The following is a 19,553-nucleotide window of genomic DNA, read 5'->3' as shown; positions in this document are numbered from 1 at the left end:
TTTAGCACAGGTGGACCGAGTGATCGGTCAAGTGGTCAAAACATCTGACAGATGATTGGTGGAAACAAGATGCACCTGAGCTCAATTTTCAATGTAACGGAAAAGACTGAATATTTATGCACATGTTAAATTTTAATTTGTTTTTATTTTGAATGAATTTTAAGCTGAAATTTAGCTGTTTCTAAGTTGGCTCTTTTTTCGTTGGGGGTGCGGGCAGGTAACCATATCATAATGGCAACGAGTTGTGATGAGGTATCAGCTAGCAGCTAATTAGCACTAAGTAACACACCAAAATATCAAATTTTCCCTGAGCAAACTTCTTGGTCTGTTAGTACAATTATTAGCACATTTTTGTAGAAGGCTGTAAACATGCTTTTTTTCTGCTTTGAAGTCGGACATTTTAACAAGGGAGACTATTTGCTTTTGGAGCGAGCCTCAATTTGAGGGACTGCAGATTTTGGCACGTTCGTGTCGCCTTCATTTTCCAGTTCCTTGGGGTGCAGTTTGAGCTCGTCCCACATGAGACTAAAAGACAGGATTTGATTTAATATATTTGTTTCTTTGTGAAAGAGTAGGTTAAGTAGAGGTTGATGTAGCGAGCAGATGGAAGCCAGACAAAAAAAAGATGCAATGAATACACTCTATGGCAGTATATGCAAAATGGGATCACTGTAAACATACTGCATTAAAATACCATATGAATATTAATCTTCAAATGTCTAAATGTCTGTACTGAAGGTGTGAAAGTGTTCACTTTAATTGTGCTTATGCCAAAGAAGTGCTTGCTGACAACGCCTTATGCAGTCGGTTCCTACTTCTCTTACCTTGCAGTACTTCCACCTCTCTGCGCAGCTTTTCAAATGCCATAATTTCCAGCTGCACAATTCAGCCATCGCTCTTAATTGGCAGATATATGGTAGGCTTCATAGCCTTCTCTCGATGCAATCTTTTTGTCTCTGAAGATAGACAGAGATGGAATGATGCTATCACAAGTAATCAGAGAATAAAGAAGAACGTTGAAGAGAGAGTTTCAATTATTCTGCCTGGATGGGAGCGAAGAAAAAAAAATATTGTGCTTTCTGTTGAAGAAAAAAATAGAAAAAGAGCATTTTTTTCTGCACATCTGAGCAGTAAAATCACATGCACATACATATTTATATGTATTACACGTGTTCCAAATTTCCATTTTTACTGCTCGTCTTTGTGCGCAGCGTTTAAGAGCCGCGCCTCCCTAATAAGCTACAAACTTGTCTGTTCCTTGAATGATATTTCAAATTCAATTAATAATGTGCTTTCAAGTTCAGATAGTGAATCTTATGGAATTCAGCCATTGTACTGAGTTATCTTTGCAGGGGGAGGTTATAATAGAATATTGTTGGCCTTTAGCTCCCTGCTCTGTGGTCAGATGCATTTAAATGTCAGCACTGTTTCCTGCCTTTTCAGAAACAGGCTTGAAATAGGAAACACAAATGCCAGCCTGGGTCCTATTACCTGCCGCCCTGCTTTGTATCCGTGGCTCATTGTTTATGCCAGCCTTTTATGGATCACATTCAAATAATGCTGGCGATTCAAGTCTGATTTATAGCAATAGATGCTATAATTGTACTCTGATGGCCCCTAATAAATTTCATTTGATTGATTCTTGTGATAACGATGATGCATGCATAGTTTGTTATTGCAGATTGCATTACTCCGAAAGAGTTTCTCACTGGCCGGCACTGCAAGAATCATTTATTTGATATTATGTCTGAGGTTTTATTGGGTCTGCTTCTAATCTTTTACTGAAGGTGCATAGAGTACCTTGGCCTTGGTCCTCTTAACCTTATAGCCACTTACAAATATTAAAGCCTGTGTTAATTATGCATTCTAAGGTGAAGTAGTAAATTTAATTCCCCTCTAAACCACCTCTTCTGTGGTGCTTGTTTGAAAATGCGTGCCTTTTTGCAACTGTTTCTCTTCTCTTTTGTACAATTTTAAACTCCTGTGCGTTTCAGATGGCCTGTTGGACTGCGTAGATCCCGATTGCTGCGAGCAGTTGAGCTGTGGCTCTGACCCCCTGTGCCAGGGTTCGGCCGACCCGTTGGCCCTGCTGCAGCAGGGCTCGCTTCCCCTCACCACACCCCATTCTCCCACCAGCACGCACACTCACAGCTTCTACCACCGCATCCGCTTCCTTCTTGGCAAGGTGGCCACACACACTCTCCCTGGAGACGTGCCCTTTGATACCAGGTATGCGCTTATTTACTCTTTGTGCCGTGTTCTTATATGTAGTCTAGTATTTGTGTTTGCGCATCCGTGTCCTCGAGTTGTTCGACTGCACGGTGCGCTGAAAGACCTCAGGAGTAGACGATGGACAAATACATCCATTTTAATGACTTGCAACGTCCACTGGATGTCATTTGTTTAATGAGGATTTGTGTTTGCATGTGAATGGGGCATGTCGTGTGTTCAAGCGCCTGCGCGTACATCTGTTACCCCGAAGATCGGCAGTCACACGACAGCACATTGTTCCTTCTTCCAGGATCCGTGTCAGAATCTAGCTACAGAGTGTTTGTTTGGTACATATTAATGCTTTATGTGTCATTCAGTTACACCAGTCGTAAAGGTGTCACCATACATTTTTCAGCACCCTCTGACTGCCGTCTAAGAGCGCAAATCCATCTCAGCGACATTATGATGACCTAGAAAATTTGGTTTGGAAAACAAAAGGGGATACCACTCTAAAAAATGGCAAAGTGCTTCTTTTTCCCCCCGACCCGTTGGTTCACTTGTAGAATAAACAAATAAATTAATTATGTGGCATTTTTTTCTGAGGGGAAATCGATTGCAGCTTTCAGGACAGGAGTAACAAACGGGGCTACGCAGTCACCCGGAGAACACCTCACCATCCTTCATTTATCCTTTTTTCCGGAGTAACAGATTGACTCCATTGTGAATGTGTGCGTATGTGTGTGCGTGTGCAACGCATGTGTCGGCCTAAATCTGTCTTTATTGCACCGGGGCAGCTGTTAGTCCAGGTTCAAGCAGTGTAATCCATTCTTTACCTGCAAAATCAAGATGAATATTTTCAAATGGGAGAGATGTTTCTCATCATTTAGGGCCTTTTTAAAGAACAACCTGGCCTGCTTTGTTTTTTTCTTTTTCTTTTTGCTGCAGGTAGCGCTGTCACTGTAATATAAAAATGATGTGGAAGTTTTGGTCTCTTTATGACAAGGTGTTGAAAGGTTTTACTGTGGGTGAAGCTATATTTGTGATCCTTGTATCCTGGCAGTCTCTGGCAGACTTTTTTCTGTGCTGAAGAATGGAATTGTACTGAGAAGAATAAACTCAGCTGCTTTTTTATTCGCACAAGGTCATCTGGCAAGTGCATCACAATGTGCCTCTCTCTTCAAACAGTGATTATGTTCTCCATCACTGTAAACCTGTCATCTCTCCCTCTCTTTGTTTATCTCCATCTCTTTTTTCCCTCTCCCTCTCTCTCTCTCGTCTTTGTTTTGGCAGTCGGGTAGCTGTGATCCGAGGTAGCGTTGTGCTGCAGGATGGTTCTCCTCTCGTTGGAGTCAACATCTCTTTTCCGCAGCACCCCGAGTATGGTTACACCATAAGTAGGCAGGATGGAAGGTACAAATTTAGGCACAAGAGACACACAAAAAAGTACATTTCTAATTCCTTTTCTCCTCCAAACTTAGTTGCTCCTCATTTCTCTCCAGCTTTGACCTGGTGACCTTGGGCGCCATGTCTATGACCTTGATGTTCCAGCGTCCGCCCTTCCTCCCTCAAACACGAACCATATGGTCCCCAAATAACAACTTCCTGGTTCTAGATCAGGTGACAATGTCCAGGGAGGAACCTCAAGCTCCTAAATGTGACATCAGGAGCGTTCTGAGTCCCTATCCTCTCGTCCTGCCCTACCCACTTTCCAGATACACCGCAGCGTGTGCAGAGAAGGGGCCAGCCATACCTGAGCTACAGGTAAAATCCCTGTTGACAGACGTAATCCCTGTTCTCAAACACAAGCCCACGACTATGGTAGCTATGTGATGGTGCTGATTTCCTGATATCTTTTCTCACCTAATTAACTGAACATAATTGCCTGGATTTAGTCATAAAGAAATAAAAATAGCAAGAGCAACGAAGCATTTAATGTGTGCGTGTGAGTGTCAGCGAGAATGAAGCTTACATAAACTTTGTAACAGCTCAGCAACAAACCAACCTGGCCTCACAGGATTGAGACAAACAGGATTGTGCAAATTTAGCTCGGTTCATATTTGCATCATGCAAACACCAAATGAACAAAATGTAAATGTGTGCTACATCCATACACTTCCCCACCACAAAAGCAAATTAAGTACCTGAAAATCAGATGTGAAGGTCATTCGGGTGGTTACATATTTACTTCACAATGTAGCGCCAAAGATTGGGGTTTTTTGTTGTTCACAGAGAACAGGACCTCACCCTGTGACTTTTTTTTCTCTCTCACTACATTTGTTTTTTTGTGGTTTTTTGGTAGATTAAAAGCACAAAGCACATTATCCCTTTTCGCTCTCGCTTGAAAATATCATCATTCATGGCCACAGACACACTATCTGCACTTCGTATCAACAGAACATCAAAACGAATGAAGGGCCATTTTTTATCTTAGCTTAGCTCACACAAGCATCGGGTAAATAAATGGAAAGAACAGCACTGACAGTTTGTACATGTAACATGTTCATTGACTATAGTGAACACAGGCAGCTGGTTAAATGAAAAACTTTATGAATAGAGTAATACAGTATATACTGGATATACAGTGCTGTGCAAAAGTCTTGGGGTCGCCCCTCATTTCTTTATATCTTACTAGGAAAACCGGAAATGCATCCAGCAACTTACTGAAACATGTGCAAACATACTTGTCGGTGTATGTTTGTATTATCTTTGACGTTTGCTTCCAAGAAGCCAGACTATCAAGAAGTCATTCTTACAGAAAGGGTAAAGAATGCTGAAATACACAAGAACTGGACTAAAGATTGGCCTACAGGCTCTATCGTGGTGGCTGTGGGGCTGCATTTTAGCCAGTGGTGTTGGACATATTTAAAAATTGATGGGATTATCAACAGAAAACGACCTTCAGATTTTCATTCGCCGTGGAATACCCTATAGAAGATGTCTGAGCTTCATTTTTCAGCACGAGAACGATCCCGAACACACTAGCAGTGCAGTAAAAGCATATTTAGGTAGAAAACACCTACATAATGGAACACTATCCATCATGGATTGGCCTCCCCAGAGCCCAGATAACAGTATTATTGACACAGTGTGGGATCACCTTCACAGAAAACAGCTCAAAAGTCAGCCAGCATCCAAAGATGAATGTTTTTTGTTTGTTTATGAAGTCACGGACCTATAAAACACTGAGGCACAGACAGCACAACCAATTTTAAATGGTAGCTTTTAGTCCTTTGTTACTGTCATGTGAAAACTGATGGAATTATGAACGCGGAAAAGTGCCATCAGATATTTATCCACCATCTGGCAAGCATCAGCTGGTACGGATCAACATGACAGTGATGCCAAACATACTTCCAGTGCAGTAAAACCATATTCGGATGGAAAAAACACAACATCAGTCATGGATTGGCCTCCCCTGGGCCCAGATCTCAGTATTATTGACACAGCGTAGGATCGTCTTGACAGAGAACAGAACAAAAGGCAGCAACATCCAGAGAAGAGCTTTAAATGTCCTTCAAGAAGCCTGGAGAAGAAATGACAAGAAAGCATCAGTTTTTGCCTTATATACTATATTTAATATATTTAATGCATATTTGCATGTTTTAATAAACCACTGCACTTACTTCCCATTTTCCGTCCATGACTCAAGACTGTAATACTTTTTCTATTTTCTACAGATATCATTGTGGTGCAGACTTCATTTCATTTATTAAAAAAGATAAGAAAACATTGACACGTACTCTGTGTACTTACTGCACCCTACTGTTGCAGCTATTTTCTTCTGTACCTGCCAATAACACTTATTACTCTAGCTCATTATACAAATACAAAGTCATGATAAAACACCTTTCTTTCCTATATTACTCTGTCACTCTCTTTCATTTCTCATTTATGCTCTCACCATCACCTGTATTTCTCACTCTGCTCCTCTGCTTATTCTCCCTAGGCAGTGCAGGAAGACGTTTCAATCCCAGGAGCCTTTGTGAAGCTGAGCTACTTGAGCACTCGTGCTGCTGGCTACCTCTCTCTCCTGCGAATCCTCCTCACTCCTCCCTCCCCATCATCCCCTGTCTCCCCGCTGGGCGGTCTGTCCAAGGTTCATGTTCGCGCCTCTGTCCAAGGGAGGTTGTACCAGCGGTGGTATCCTGCCGGGCCTGGCCTGGTCCACAGGCTGGTCTGGAACAAGACGGATGTTTATGGTCAGGAGGTCTGGGGTCTCACTTATGCAACTGGTAGGTAAAATATGAAATTATTCATGAATGTCTTCTTTCTTTTTTTTACATTTGGCAACCAACATTTAACTTTCATGCCAAATACCACAAAAGAAAGAAGGTAAGATAACTTGTGGATCAAGAACAGGACTACAAACTATTGATTTGTTCTTAGCCATGGGAGAGTCTGTTAAAAGCACAGGTAAAAATCCAACTGATCCCAGATAAATTAAAACCAGCAGCAGTCCTGAGTGCCATGCGAAAGGCGTCTACCTGGGGAAACATAATAACAAAATGAATGATAATATTATGATAGGCCTCCTGCATAGTAAACATAATGATGCCATCAGTCCATAATAATTTTCGCATTCAAAAATAATCATAATAATCTCTCAGTGTGTGTGTGTGTGTGTGTGTGTGTGTGTGTGTGTGTGTGTGTGTGAAAGAGTGAGAGCAGGAGATTAAAAAAGCCTATTTTTCAGCCCATTAAAGTTTTAAGTGTTGAGTTTGATCTCCTATGATTGGGTTTGGTGAACTTGTTGAAATGAACGTTTCAGCACTTTACTTATTTGCCCTCTTTCATAGCTTCATGATACAATCATACCATCTCATGTTCATAAGGCAGGGCCAGATTATTTTTTAACTCATAGACTTTTTTCCACTAAACATTAAATGCACTAATAAATAGCGGGGTTAATGCAGCAGCCTTGAGAGCTTGAATAAAAGGACCTCTGGATTGCCATAAATGCATGGCACAATGGCACAACACTGAGCTGTAAATGTGCACCTAAAATACAAACGACACTCTTTCAAGGATGATGATGCTCACATTTTGGACAGGGAAGACAGATGGTTTGAGAGAGGACTGAAGGAGGTCATCTATGTGAACAACAGTCATTGAACAGAGGGGATGCTCCATGACAGCAAAAGACCCTGCAATAACAGAAAAAAAACCCCCAAACAATCAGATGACCCCCTATGAGGGAGCACTTGGCGTCAGTGAGAAGGAAAATCTGAGTTTTAACAACTTTAAATCTCAGCAGAACCAAGATCAGGGAGGGGCAGGCATCTGCCGCAAGGGGTTGGGGATGAGGGGAGGGAAACAGGACAATAGACACACTGTGCCTAACCAGTGATTGGATGCAGAGGGGTGTATTAACTCATAAAGAATGAAAAAAGATGAGTGAAGAAGAAACACACATGATCAGTAGTAGGTCAACGACTCCCAGGACCCCCTCCAAAGGGAACAACCCCCACTAGGGGGTAAATGGATGGGACTCTCCACCTTTGATTTTAGAACTGAAGATGCCTCTTGGATGAGAGTCTTCACAAACTTGAAGAAATCCAGTGGGCTTCTTCTTTTTTTCAAGCTCTGAAGACGATCACGACCTTGATGAATGCGAGCCTACACCGATGGTTAAACCAGTTTGTGGTTTGGGAGTTGCTTTTTATTACTTTTTATTAATAAAAGTATTAGCAGTTTACCTTTTCCCATCCACTTTATATTTCTAGCCACACTTTAACAGTGCGCTTTATTCTGTCTACCTTGGAGCTTTATCTGAAACACACAGTCACACACCGATTGGTGCTTTTGGGATATTTTTGGTTTTAGCATTTTGTCAAAGGACACTTTAGCATGCAGACCTTCCACTTACCTTCCAAGCCCTAGCTGCAAAGTAATTACAAATAAGACTGTTTTTCACCAAGAAAAGAAAATGTAGCGGAACACAACTTCTCCAAAAAAAACCCCACAGTTTGTTGCTTGGTTTTACAGCTTTGTTTAAGCTAAACCACATTAATTAGTGAGCTTTGGAGGCATATTTTTAGGCAAGCTTTGTGAACATTGGACGGAGCCAGGGTAGCTCTTTCCCCTTGTGTTCCCCTCGCTCCAGTTAATTCACAGATATGAGAGGGCTATCAATCTTTTTTCGTCCAACTCTAGACAAGGAAACAAACAAGCCTGCCCACAGAGATATTTAACTATTTCTTCAAGCAAAGCTCCCGTTAGCTTAGTATAAATCAAATCTGAGGGACTCAGAGAAATGTTTTTTTTCCTTCTTTCAGACAGGATGCAGGCCAGATGAATAAAACCCTTTTAAAGACAGAAAAACAGATTTTCTTTTATCATCGTCCCTATTAACTCTTAGGTCTGCGAGGGAGCGTTTCAGCACTGCAGTTTGCACAAAAGCCTGATTGGAAGTCATTGTGTAAATGATTGACCATTCAGTGGGTAATCACCCAACTGTTAATAGACAATGTCCTGCTACCAAATTACAGATGGGAGATTTCAGTGTTTGATTTAAACTTTTTAACAGTAGTTCAACAACTGCCGATTCACTACAGCACACCAAAGGGTTTCCTATAAGTGAAATATCATTATGAAATTAAGAACATATCGTGAATGCGGTGAGAAGGGAAACATTTTCTTCTTTTTCCCTGTCCTGTCTGACAGCGTAGCAATTGGAATTGTTGACTGAAAGGCAAAAAAATGCCAAAATTTATTAGAATTATTTATTTATTTTGGGTTATTACAACCAAAGAAAGTGGAGTTGGGGAGAAAGAAGAAGAGGAAGCGAGAGAGAGAAACGCTGAGAATCTGCTTCAACACCTGTTGCGGTAAAGAAACCACAGCAACTAACAACATATGCATAAATAACAGTGTTACTGAACAGCACTTAGCTTGACTCTGTCCAAGGTCCCTGAAACCTGAAATGGCGCTGACAGCAAAGAAGAGTAGAGATGTAAGGAGAGGGAGGAGCGGAAAGACGGAAGGCTACAAATACTCTGCAGAGATATCGTCAGCTATGACAGGGAGATAGCCCCTTTGGACGCGTTTGACGGCGCTGGTTCTGTGGGATAAATTTTTAAAAAAAGCAAAAAGCACATAAATACAAATCTGTGTGCTGAAGGTTTTTATTACCGCGGCCTTCTGTCTCCTTTTCCCCAGTGTCTTCTCTCACCTGTGTGAAAAACAGATTTACAGGATGTGAAACTGTTACTGTTATTGCACTCTAGGTTCATTATGGCAAAAAACAGCCCTTTGTAAGATGCCATCGAGGCTTAAACCATTGAACTTTCTGCTATCTGTGTCCGCGGCTTCCTCTTTGTGGAAGAGTGTGCGTAAACAGTGCAGCAGCAAGATAGAGCTTTCCATAAGCACTGAGATCAGGCTTACCAGACTCTTTGTCCACCAGAGTGTAGGGCCTCATACCAAGATTGCATCTTTCTGTCCCCAGGCCTTCTTTTCCCCTCGTGATCCCTCCCCCTCCTCTTATCTGTTCGAGCGGCATTTCATCTGCTCCGGCTCTCTCGTGATCTTTCACCTCTTCACGGCTCACATGATCCCTGTTTTTATTTACCCTGCTTTGCTAAACCACTTCACCCTTCTTGCCCCCTTTCCCTCGCCTCCCTCTTCCTCTACCCAGGCGGGTGATTTCCTGTGTTTCCTGTCCTGTCCTGTCCTGATCTCTCTTTGCTTTTCTTCCCTCCTTGTTATTTCCTCCATTCTCTGTGATCTCCCCGGTTACCTCGCTCCTGTTTTCCTCTGCCCTTCATTGTTTTTGTCTTCTCTACCCATGTTCTCCCCTGATCCTCCCCTCTCTATAGTTCCTCGTGCTATGTTGGTGCAAAGACACAGACGAGCACGGTCTCTCGCGCACACACACGCATCCTGCGGTACGTCTGCATGCACACACACCCATGCGCCACAGAGAGCAAGAGAAGGGAGATCATGCTCTGTTTGCTGGGGTGAACACATTGCCTGAGGCTTCAGCAGTGGGGAATGAAAGCTTTCACCTGTGAGATATTGAGTGTGCATTTATGGACTATAGTGTGCATGCGTATTGTTTGCGAGCGAGTGTGTGTTCTCGCACTGAGGCTTGTATCGTTTCTTGTAATATAGCTAGAGTAATATTCGGTTGTGAAGCAGTTCTCCAAACACTGACACTTTCCCTTTGAGATTGCTTCGCCTGTTTTGTCCTGGAAAAAGCTTTGTTCTTCATATTAAGTCAGTTTTATTGTAGGTTTGGTTTTTTTTAAAGAAAACAGAAAAATGTTCCTATTTACAGAAATGTATTCATGGCAACTTTTAATACATTTTACAAAGGCTGGAATGCTTTCCAGGTTGTCAAACAGGCTTTTGAAGAGGAAATGCAATGTACCTTCAAGGGTCAAAACACGCACAATGCAAATATGTGTGCTTTGGGGTTTTTAAGAAAGGTTTTTTTTGTGAAGAATATATGTAGCTTTGCATTTTCCGATCCCTCTCACTTCTCTTTCTGTCCTTTAAGCCTGACCTTAAACCTAAGATTAGAAGCCTAACTGAGCTTAAGGCAGATAAAATTGAAACAAATGGACTTTTTAAATGAAAACCAAAGCGAGAGTTCCTTGGCTTTAAGAACTTTTGTCCTGCACTATAAGGTTTCTTTTTCTCTTCCATGATCCCCAGTGCCCCAAATTACAGATTATTTTCTCTCCCCAATCACCTTATCGATCGTTCCCTCCGACTCGGAGATTTAAGTCTGCCCCGTGTGTCTGCTGAGAGTTTCTCTCCGCGTTAATGGGAATCTCCTGAGTTTCTGCATAATGCGAGCGCCCCTACTTACGTATTCTGGAATCTCATCTGATCTTTATGCTGACTTTGCCGCATGGTTTCCCTTGAGCGCCCGTCAGTTCACAGGCATGTTGGTCTACAGTGAAGTTAAAAGAGATCAGTGCCAACAGTGATTGACAGCGACAACTGTTCTTCTCCAGCTTTTGTGTTGATGTGTCAACCTAACCTTACTCTACAGTATATCATTATATTCATTTAAGAACACTGTATCATCTTAAAATGTGCTCTGTACTGAACCCCTGCAGCTTTAAAGCATCTTGTGGTCAAGTAAGGAAGATGGAACGGCCTTTTCTTTCGTGTTTGCTTGGCTACAGCAGCGAGGTACCTAATACAGTAATGCCCATCAGAGCAGTTTAACACTGAATATGATATTCTTGTATGATTTACCATAATCATACTGATAATAGGGGATTATCAACTAATGCTAGCACTGGCTATCAGGCACGTCCATAATTCAATGTGATTTTAATTTGACTGCTTATTTTGGCTAATAGAATAAAGGTGTGCTAATACATCTGTGCTGCATCCATGCAACGTCATGAAATGTGTAAGACAACCAAACACTAAACAAAATTAAAAGGAATCCAATTGCCATTTAGATAGTTACCTATAGTGTAATAGAGTGGCATTTATGTAATGCTGTTTCAGTCTTACTCACCTCTCAAGCTAAATTTAACCATGCATTCATACAGCACTATACACTTCTCATATCCATGACCAATTTAGAATCACCAGTTAGCCAAACATGCTAATGTTTGGACTGTGGGAGGAAGCCAGAGCGCTCAGATGAAAGACATGCAGGCACAGAGAGAGCGTGCAAGTTCCACAGCCGGAGTTCAAACATGGAACCTTCTTACTGTTTGACAACAGTGCAAACCGAAGCTCAATCCTGCCTTAATACAGTTAAAATATGTAAATATGCATTTAAAATCAAATGCATTTAGCTGTGAAAGCCAGATATTTAGTAATGAAAGGGACAGTGAGTGTTACTTAGACTTAGAATGACCAGCTGGATGGAAACATAATTACTAATGAATTATAAAATAGCTGTTTCTGCTGGATGGTAACTCAAAAATGTTTACCATCATAGTTTTATTAGTTGATAATTTGCCCAACCCAGTGTGTTTGCATTTTGTTCTAAATCATTTTCACCAAATTTCACCTTTTCCTATGCTGTGTTCTATATAGTGTTATTGTACAGAACATTGCACATTATCATGGCACGGTGGCATAATGGTTAGCCCACATTTACCTCAGTTACCTAGCAGACCTTCTCTGCATGTATAGGCCCACTCAGATCCTCTAACCAACTGCCCTTAGTGCAACAAAGGCCCAGACGAAAGACTACAGGGCACCGAGCTTTTGCAATTGCCGCACCCAAACTCTGGAATAATTTTCCTGTTGATGTTCGCATGTCAGATTCCATTCAATCGTTTAAATCATGCTTAAAAACTCACCTGTTCCATCTAGTTTTTGAAGCAAATCAGTTTGGACTTCCATCTGGTCTGCATTTGTGCTATGTAACTGTAAATGTCACTGTAACTGTAACTATAATTGTTTTTAATTGTTTTTAACTGTTTTTGTTGCCTTTTGTTGTAATCTGCTTTGCTGCCTTGTGTGAAGCACTTTGATGGACACTGTCCTTTTTAAATGTGCTTTAGAAGTAAAATATTGATTGATTGACAGTCTCACAGAAACAAGGTTCCAAATTAGAGCCCGCGCTGTGGGGTTTGCATGTTCTCTCTGCACATGTGTGGATTTATTCAGGGCACTTTGGCATGCATGTTAGGTTAATTGGTGTTTCTAAATTGACACTGTACTCTGTGTCAGACTCAAAGCGTGCTACATAATGCTACAGTCACACTACGTAAAACAGTGCTGCATCCAAAACTGCAAGAATACAGAGTAGGTCTGCCATCAGTCTGGGTCACGTTGGCAATAACATATGATTAGTTTGTCATATTAGTGAAACTAATTGCGATAAATCAGGGAAAATCACAAACCTCTTGCCATCTGCATCAGAGGTGTAGAGCTAAACTTGTCTGCCAGCGGTAGAGTGGCCACTTGGAAAGACTAGGATATTTCTCATTGGGTCCTTCTGGCCGGACACAGCAAAATCCACACATAAGGCATGACTCTCTGAGCCACAGACTCAGCCAGGCTTACAAAAAAGGGAAAACTTACAATTTACACATGTATAAACATACAAAAACACACAGCTTGGTCATTTTAGTAATGACCAACGTTTTACAAAGGGCAGTGCAAATTTGTGGCTTAAAAATCACAGTGTAAGCACAGGTTTTATACACATGTTTCTCTCTTAAAACATTTTGGCAGTTCAGATAAATGAGAGGAGGCTGGCGGAGAATCGATATGTTTACGATATATGAGGATGAACTCTTTCTGACAGACATTGCTGGGGACTGTGTGTGGACCTGAGGACTGAAACACAAGTAGAGTCCAGGATTAATCCAGAGAAAACTATTGCTCCATAGAAACCGGAAATCCGTGTGTAACAACTGATATACACCATGTGCAGAAGAACAAAAAAACCCCATTATTTCCCATCTGATCCCGAGCTGTCTGTGTGAAGATACTGTTACTAAGCCAGGTGTGTAAATGTGCACATCCCTCTGGGTGTTTCTGCAGGCTGTGTGAATCTGTAGGTCCTTATTAAAGCCAGTGTTATGTACAGGCATGTGGTATTATATACCAGAAGATTATATGACATTATGTGATGAATGGAAGTTAAAGAAAGAAAACGGACTTGGTCTGTGTGTGCACTACTGAGATGCAGACATGCAGAGAGTTGTTTTCATTGTGTACTGATCATGGTGTAGAAATGCCGCTAAAAGCCTGGAAACATTATTTCCTTAGGGATTAATTAAGTATTTTGATTCTGATTGTGCAATACAAAGATGTATGTTTGTATGCATCTTGCATTAGAATTGTACTTCCTCCTCCTCCAGCTTCAGTAATTATTGCCGAGCAGGAATATGTGGGGCTCGGTTGTAAACACTCAGAGCGAGGACTGAGTAAAGAGTGCCAGGACAGTGCCAAAGTTTTGGCGCTGCACTCAGAGGTTTGAGCCATCCACTCCACACTCCTTCTGATAACATCTCCCCCTCTAATTCCAAGTAAATGAGCACTCCTCTCAGCAAGGTGCAAAGTAAGACATGTGCAGCTTGCAGTAAATTGCCTGCCACAAGTCTTAATAACTCACATTTGTGTGATTTATTATGTTGTGTCCTCACTCTGAGAAATAAATGGTGGAGCAAAAGAACTTCACTGATTACGTGCTGGCAATCTGCATTTACAGATTGAACGGTGAGAATTTGCAAACATTCTGCAATCTGTCTGAGAGCGACGGCAGTCAGCACGGTAGTCGCAAGGATTTTGTCGTCTTATTTTTGCTGTAGTGTGAGCCATGCTTAAATAAAAGGGCACATTAAATTGATTATGAGAGAACCATTTTACAGTTTCTGATTCAGCAACCGCATATTTCTGCAAATACTTTTACTTTTACCTCACAGAAAAGGCAGCAGATAGTTGCCATTAAAACTGTAATGAAGCACTTGGTTAATTAGGTAAATGTATTGCTTGTGTGTTTATTTTTTCCACCTCTAATGACTCATGTGCATGGGCTTCTTTCCTTCGGTGTGTGCAAGCGCGCCTGATTACACACTGCAGAATGACATGTATGTAAGTATGTTTGCGTGTTTACTTTGAAAGCTCCTGCAGCTTGGTCACCTGCTGCCTTTAAACATATTCCAAGTGGCAAATTAGTGCCGAAACATATTTAATCCTGCCAAGCCAAAAAAGAAAAAACAAAATCTGTTGATAGTTGTTAGTTGTAGTGGGAAGCTGCACAGCATATCATTACAACTAAGAGGCCAAGCAGCTAATTCTAGGGCTCCTTCATGAAGCCGTACTCCTCCTGATTACGCCCCCACTCCTCACTGATGTCTCTCAAACACAAACACTGATGAGGTCTCCCTACAGGCCTTTTATCTATCTCACCACTCGATACAATATAGCTTTGAAAAAGATATGGGGAAACTTGTGTGTGCTTTGCCTTGTTTTCAGGCTCTGTTCAGATACAAGCGCGTGCAGTCATTCTGCGCCACGTGGTGCAGCGTTAAGCACAGCCGGTCTGCAGCACATAGGAATTGCACGCTACTGCTTAATGTTAAGCTCTCGATGTGTGCACGTGTTTCTGTTCCAGTGGCAGTCGGCTATGAGTATGAGGTGTGTCCCGGTGTTATCCACTGGGAAAGAAGGACCGCCCTGATGCAGGGATTTGAACTGGTCCCCTCTGACCTTGGAGGATGGTCTCTGGACAAACACCATGCCCTTAACATTCGCAGCGGTGAGTTTATCCGCTTATTTTTGGTGCTTGGAGGCTGGCTGCGTTTTTAAAGCCACAAAATGAATTGGAGAAACTTGAATTCAATTCCAATTAGTTTTTTCTTGTATGAAAGAAAAAAATGATGTTTTTTGCTTTCTTTCTTTGACATTGAAATAAATAAGAACCACTGTGTGACTTCTTTTAAGTTATGTGTTGATAGTCTAGACAGACTACATGAAATGATACAGAGCTTAGAAGTCCAAGATGTCCTTGAAGTAAGGACATCAAAACGCTGTAGACTGGGTGACTCAGCTACAATGTGCCGTTATTGCCATTAAAGCTGCTCAGAAAGTGGTTTGAGATGTATCAAATTTGAATTTTCTCACACAAAAAATCTTAATTGGTTACTTACTTGGGCACACAGAAGAGGTTAGTCCAGATTTAAACCAGTCCAAAAAGTCAGACTGACAAAATTTTGGTCAGTGCAACAGAGTGAAAAACATCACCCTGTTCCAAAACTCTTTTACTCCCTTAAATCTGGCGTGATGAGTTCAAAGGAAAACAAAAAAGACAGACCCCAAGTCTGACACTGAAAGAACTGAAACCATTCCTACTTTGGAAAATCGTTGCATTCATAAATGATTTCAGCAACATTAGCATGCACCCACTGATGGGAAGTACACTTAAAGGGCCTTTCATGTCACTTTTGCATTCCTCTCTCCCCAGGAATCCTTCACAAAGGGAATGGAGAAAACGTCTTCCTGTCCCAGCAGCCCCCTGTTATCGGCACCGTGATGGGGAACGGCTTCTATCGGAGCGTCCCGTGTGGCCCGAGCTGCAGCGGTGCAGCTCGGGACATGATGCTGTTTGCCCCCGTGGCGCTGGCTAGCGGCCCCGACGGCTCTCTCTACGTGGGGGACTTTAACTTCATTCGCAGGGTCCACCCAGACGGATACACCAGAACCATACTGGAACTCAAGTGAGAGCAATGATCTTGTTGGGTGTGCTCGTGATAAGACCGCTTTTGGTAGGGATCTCTCGCAGTAGGAAGCAGTGGGATTTGGCGCATCAGATTCACTCGAGCACAATGTGAAATACAAAAATTAGCTCAGCTGATACGGGTTAGCATGGCATTAGCTGCAGATGGGATCTGCAGCTGCGATCTATTTGATCTCGGTGGAATTCTTTCTGAAGTTCGTCTTCATGCAGAAGGAGGAGCATGTGAGGTTTAGAGATCACAGACTCTAATCTACCTCTTTAGGATGCGAGAGAAGCTGAAAGTCTCTGCTGAGAAACAAAGATACGTTTTTTTCCCGTCTTCTTCTTTTTTTTTCTCCTCTGGATTATGACGATGATATCTCCTACTGTGCTGCAGGCATTACATTCTCTCATTTCTGTATTTTTTCAAGCGTTGAATCTCAATGGGATTGCACAGTCATTTGTCCTGTAGAGTGTTCTCCTTTTGTATCTTTACTCTCATTCACTGTTTTTATTCTGTGTCCGACTAATATTTCTGGTTCAGGCAGAGGTTTCCTCTGGGAGGAAACACCCCCAACCCACCAAAAACAGCTTCTTGTTTAGGTTAATATTAAATGTGAAACAATACAACTGTCTAAAGCAACCCCAATTTCACTTTATGGGGAGAAAATTTAGCAGCCTATGAAATTCTGAGGGCCTCTCGTTAGCCTCATAAATAATTGTTTTTACTTTCTCTTCTCTCCCCTTTTGAAACGCTCCTTTATGGCTTGTTATCAGGAACCGGGATACCAGACACAGGTGAGAAGTGGTGATTTACACCTCCTTTATATACCTGCACAAATGTGTGTTGAGGGAATAGACAGTTGCAAAACGCCCCGCAGAGCTTTAACATTGTTTGTTTGCCTCCTTTTAAATTGCATTGACCCACCTTCACCTGGAACACGCGTGCGGGTTCTGCACACGCTACGAACGCAGTTAGATCTATGAATGTCTCATTTAAATTTCACTTGGTGATATTAAAATTTGTACGCTGGACCGCAGCCAAAATGTCAAGGATTTCATTTTTTTTAGAGGATTACTGAAAGTCTGTTTGGTGGATGCCTCGGTTCATTCATTTCCCGAGCCAGACCAAAAGACCCGAGGCCGGGAGAGGCCTCAACGTCGCCCCGGTCTCAAGCCTCTGTGATGCTGTGAGCGCTGTACGCTGTTTGACAGAAGATAAGACACATGTTATAGGGTTTCTGTGCGTGCACGTGTGTTGTGATGTTTGCATCTGTGCGTGCACCGCTATCGTGGGTCGTATCGAGCCGATTGTGTGTGCGTGTGCGTGTTTGTGGGTGTTTGTGGAAGAGCAAGAGAGGGTTCATCCAATTTCAAAAACCCTGACTATTTTTCACGATACTGTGCCAAAATCTGAAACCGTGCAGAACTGATAATATGATTGTGATGTACTTTGTGGGTGGGTAGGAACAAATGTCAAAAAATATATAAATATGCAAACCGTTGGTAATTTTCTACTGTAAAGCCATGTAGCCAATGCTTCCCATCTGGAGCCGCTTTACCTCAGTGGGGTACTTCTGCGTTTGGCATGTGGAGAGATTGTTGAGTAACTCCAGAAATTTAAATAATAAGAAACAGGAGAAGCAGACAAGAGGACACAAGTGAGGTAGAGAAGGAAAGGAGGCGGTGGAGGTGTGTTGCCTTGAGATCGGCCAATCTGCTGGGATTGTAGCTGAACTCGACTTTGTGACCCACCTGAATTTACAGTATGCTCTGTTAAGCTGAAATACATGCCAAAAAATGAATAAATAGCTGTCTTTGTTAGGCATTTAGCCATAAGTAGCTGAATTTCAGACTGCTTATAATAATAAAAATAATAGCTGAAGAAGAAAGCTTAATGTGTAATTGATAAACGGTCTTAGATGCATAAGGTACTTGGGCTATTGTTGTAGTATAAATGCAGATTTATCAAAAAAAATCAACTAAAACTTTGCTTGAAAGAATCCACTAATATATATATTATTAACAGAAAATTTGATCCCAGCCTGAAATAAATTCAAATGAACGCATTTACAAGATCATGGGTTGTGTTAGTGAAGGAGTATTTGAGTAAATCTGGCTAGCGTGTCAGATAAAACGCAATAACAAGATTTGGAGCCTATACTGCATGAGCTGGATTCTTCTGAAGGCACTTCGGGTGGTGTTTCCTTACCCTGGAGGCTTTTCTTTTAGCTTCTGCTCCCTTCTTTTCCTCCACAGCAGTCTTTTACTGTTAGCTGCATGTTAGAGTTTCTCCTTTATTCTGTGCTATTGTTCTCCTAAGTCAAATACATTAATTATTCATCCATATTCAGCTTTCAAAGCTTTTCACTATGCATTCTTCCCAGCAAAGTGCCGATCAGCCAAAAGGGCTTCAAAACAAGGTGCTCTCTGAGGGGAAGACGGTATGGGAAGTGCTCAACATGAAACCGCCGTCTATTCTTTCCCCCCCTTTAAGAGTCGGAGCGAGGAGTTAAGCAAATAGGGGAGGAAGTCCTCGACAGTATTATCTGAGAGCCCAGACGGTCGATTTAGAGAGACAGTAAGGAACAGCTAGATCACTGTGTCTATCAACTCTGATCACTGTTTTGTTATTCCGTGCAGTGGGAACGAGCAAGGCTGGAGTGGGATTGTTTGTGCTCCGGTTGTTATTGTTGTTCATTTTCCTTCCACTGGAGGAAAGCATTTGGAGCTATGAGCATTTAATTGAGGAAAAGACAGGTGAAGCGATTTGTAATCAGTTATATGCAGCGTGCGATGCTCACGCTAGCTTCAAGAGGCCCGGCAAATACGATGCACCGTACGCCGAGCAGTGGCACATTTTGAAACTCGGTGAATAGAACTCTCTTAGGATTGAGTTTAAATTATGTATGTGCAGTTCAGCGCTGAGCTCTGTAAACAGTTATGCACTTAATGGACTAGATGACTGACAGCAAGCCTGCCGATGTTGCTGTTTTTGTTTTTTTCTCTCTTCTGGGCATTGAGAAGGTTCAGTAAGTAAGTATTCTTCTTTAAAAGAAAAGAATATTTAGGGTACAAAGGCTGTCCAAAGCAAACTGGAAATCATAAGGACACGCTGGCTACAAAAAAAAGAAGAAATGAAAAGGTTTGGAGCCCCGTAAAAATATTTTAATTGAGCACAAGCGTGACAACA

At 41.9% G+C, this 19,553-nt stretch overlaps 1 protein-coding gene across 2 annotated transcripts in view; it reads left to right on the top strand.

Annotated features, from left to right (window-relative positions):
* The window catches only part of tenm1 (teneurin transmembrane protein 1), a 191,752-nt gene that overhangs the window by 118,459 nt on the left and 53,740 nt on the right, over positions 1-19,553 (top strand). For both annotated transcript variants that reach the window (XM_006781765.3, XM_087848169.1), the window contains exons 15-21: positions 1,995-2,229; positions 3,502-3,621; positions 3,711-3,972; positions 6,158-6,443; positions 15,260-15,403; positions 16,109-16,361; positions 17,138-17,158. In XM_006781765.3, the coding sequence (XP_006781828.2) occupies positions 1,995-2,229; positions 3,502-3,621; positions 3,711-3,972; positions 6,158-6,443; positions 15,260-15,403; positions 16,109-16,361; positions 17,138-17,158 (1,321 nt within the window). The remainder of the gene's footprint in view (positions 1-1,994; positions 2,230-3,501; positions 3,622-3,710; positions 3,973-6,157; positions 6,444-15,259; positions 15,404-16,108; positions 16,362-17,137; positions 17,159-19,553) is intronic.

The sequence above is a fragment of the Neolamprologus brichardi genome, chromosome 2, assembly GCF_056152115.1.
Source record: "Neolamprologus brichardi isolate AB-2024 chromosome 2, ASM5615211v1, whole genome shotgun sequence".
NCBI lineage: Eukaryota > Metazoa > Chordata > Actinopteri > Cichliformes > Cichlidae > Neolamprologus > Neolamprologus brichardi.
Note: the sequence above shows the minus strand (reverse complement) of the source record. Positions and strands in the feature narration are given on the sequence as shown.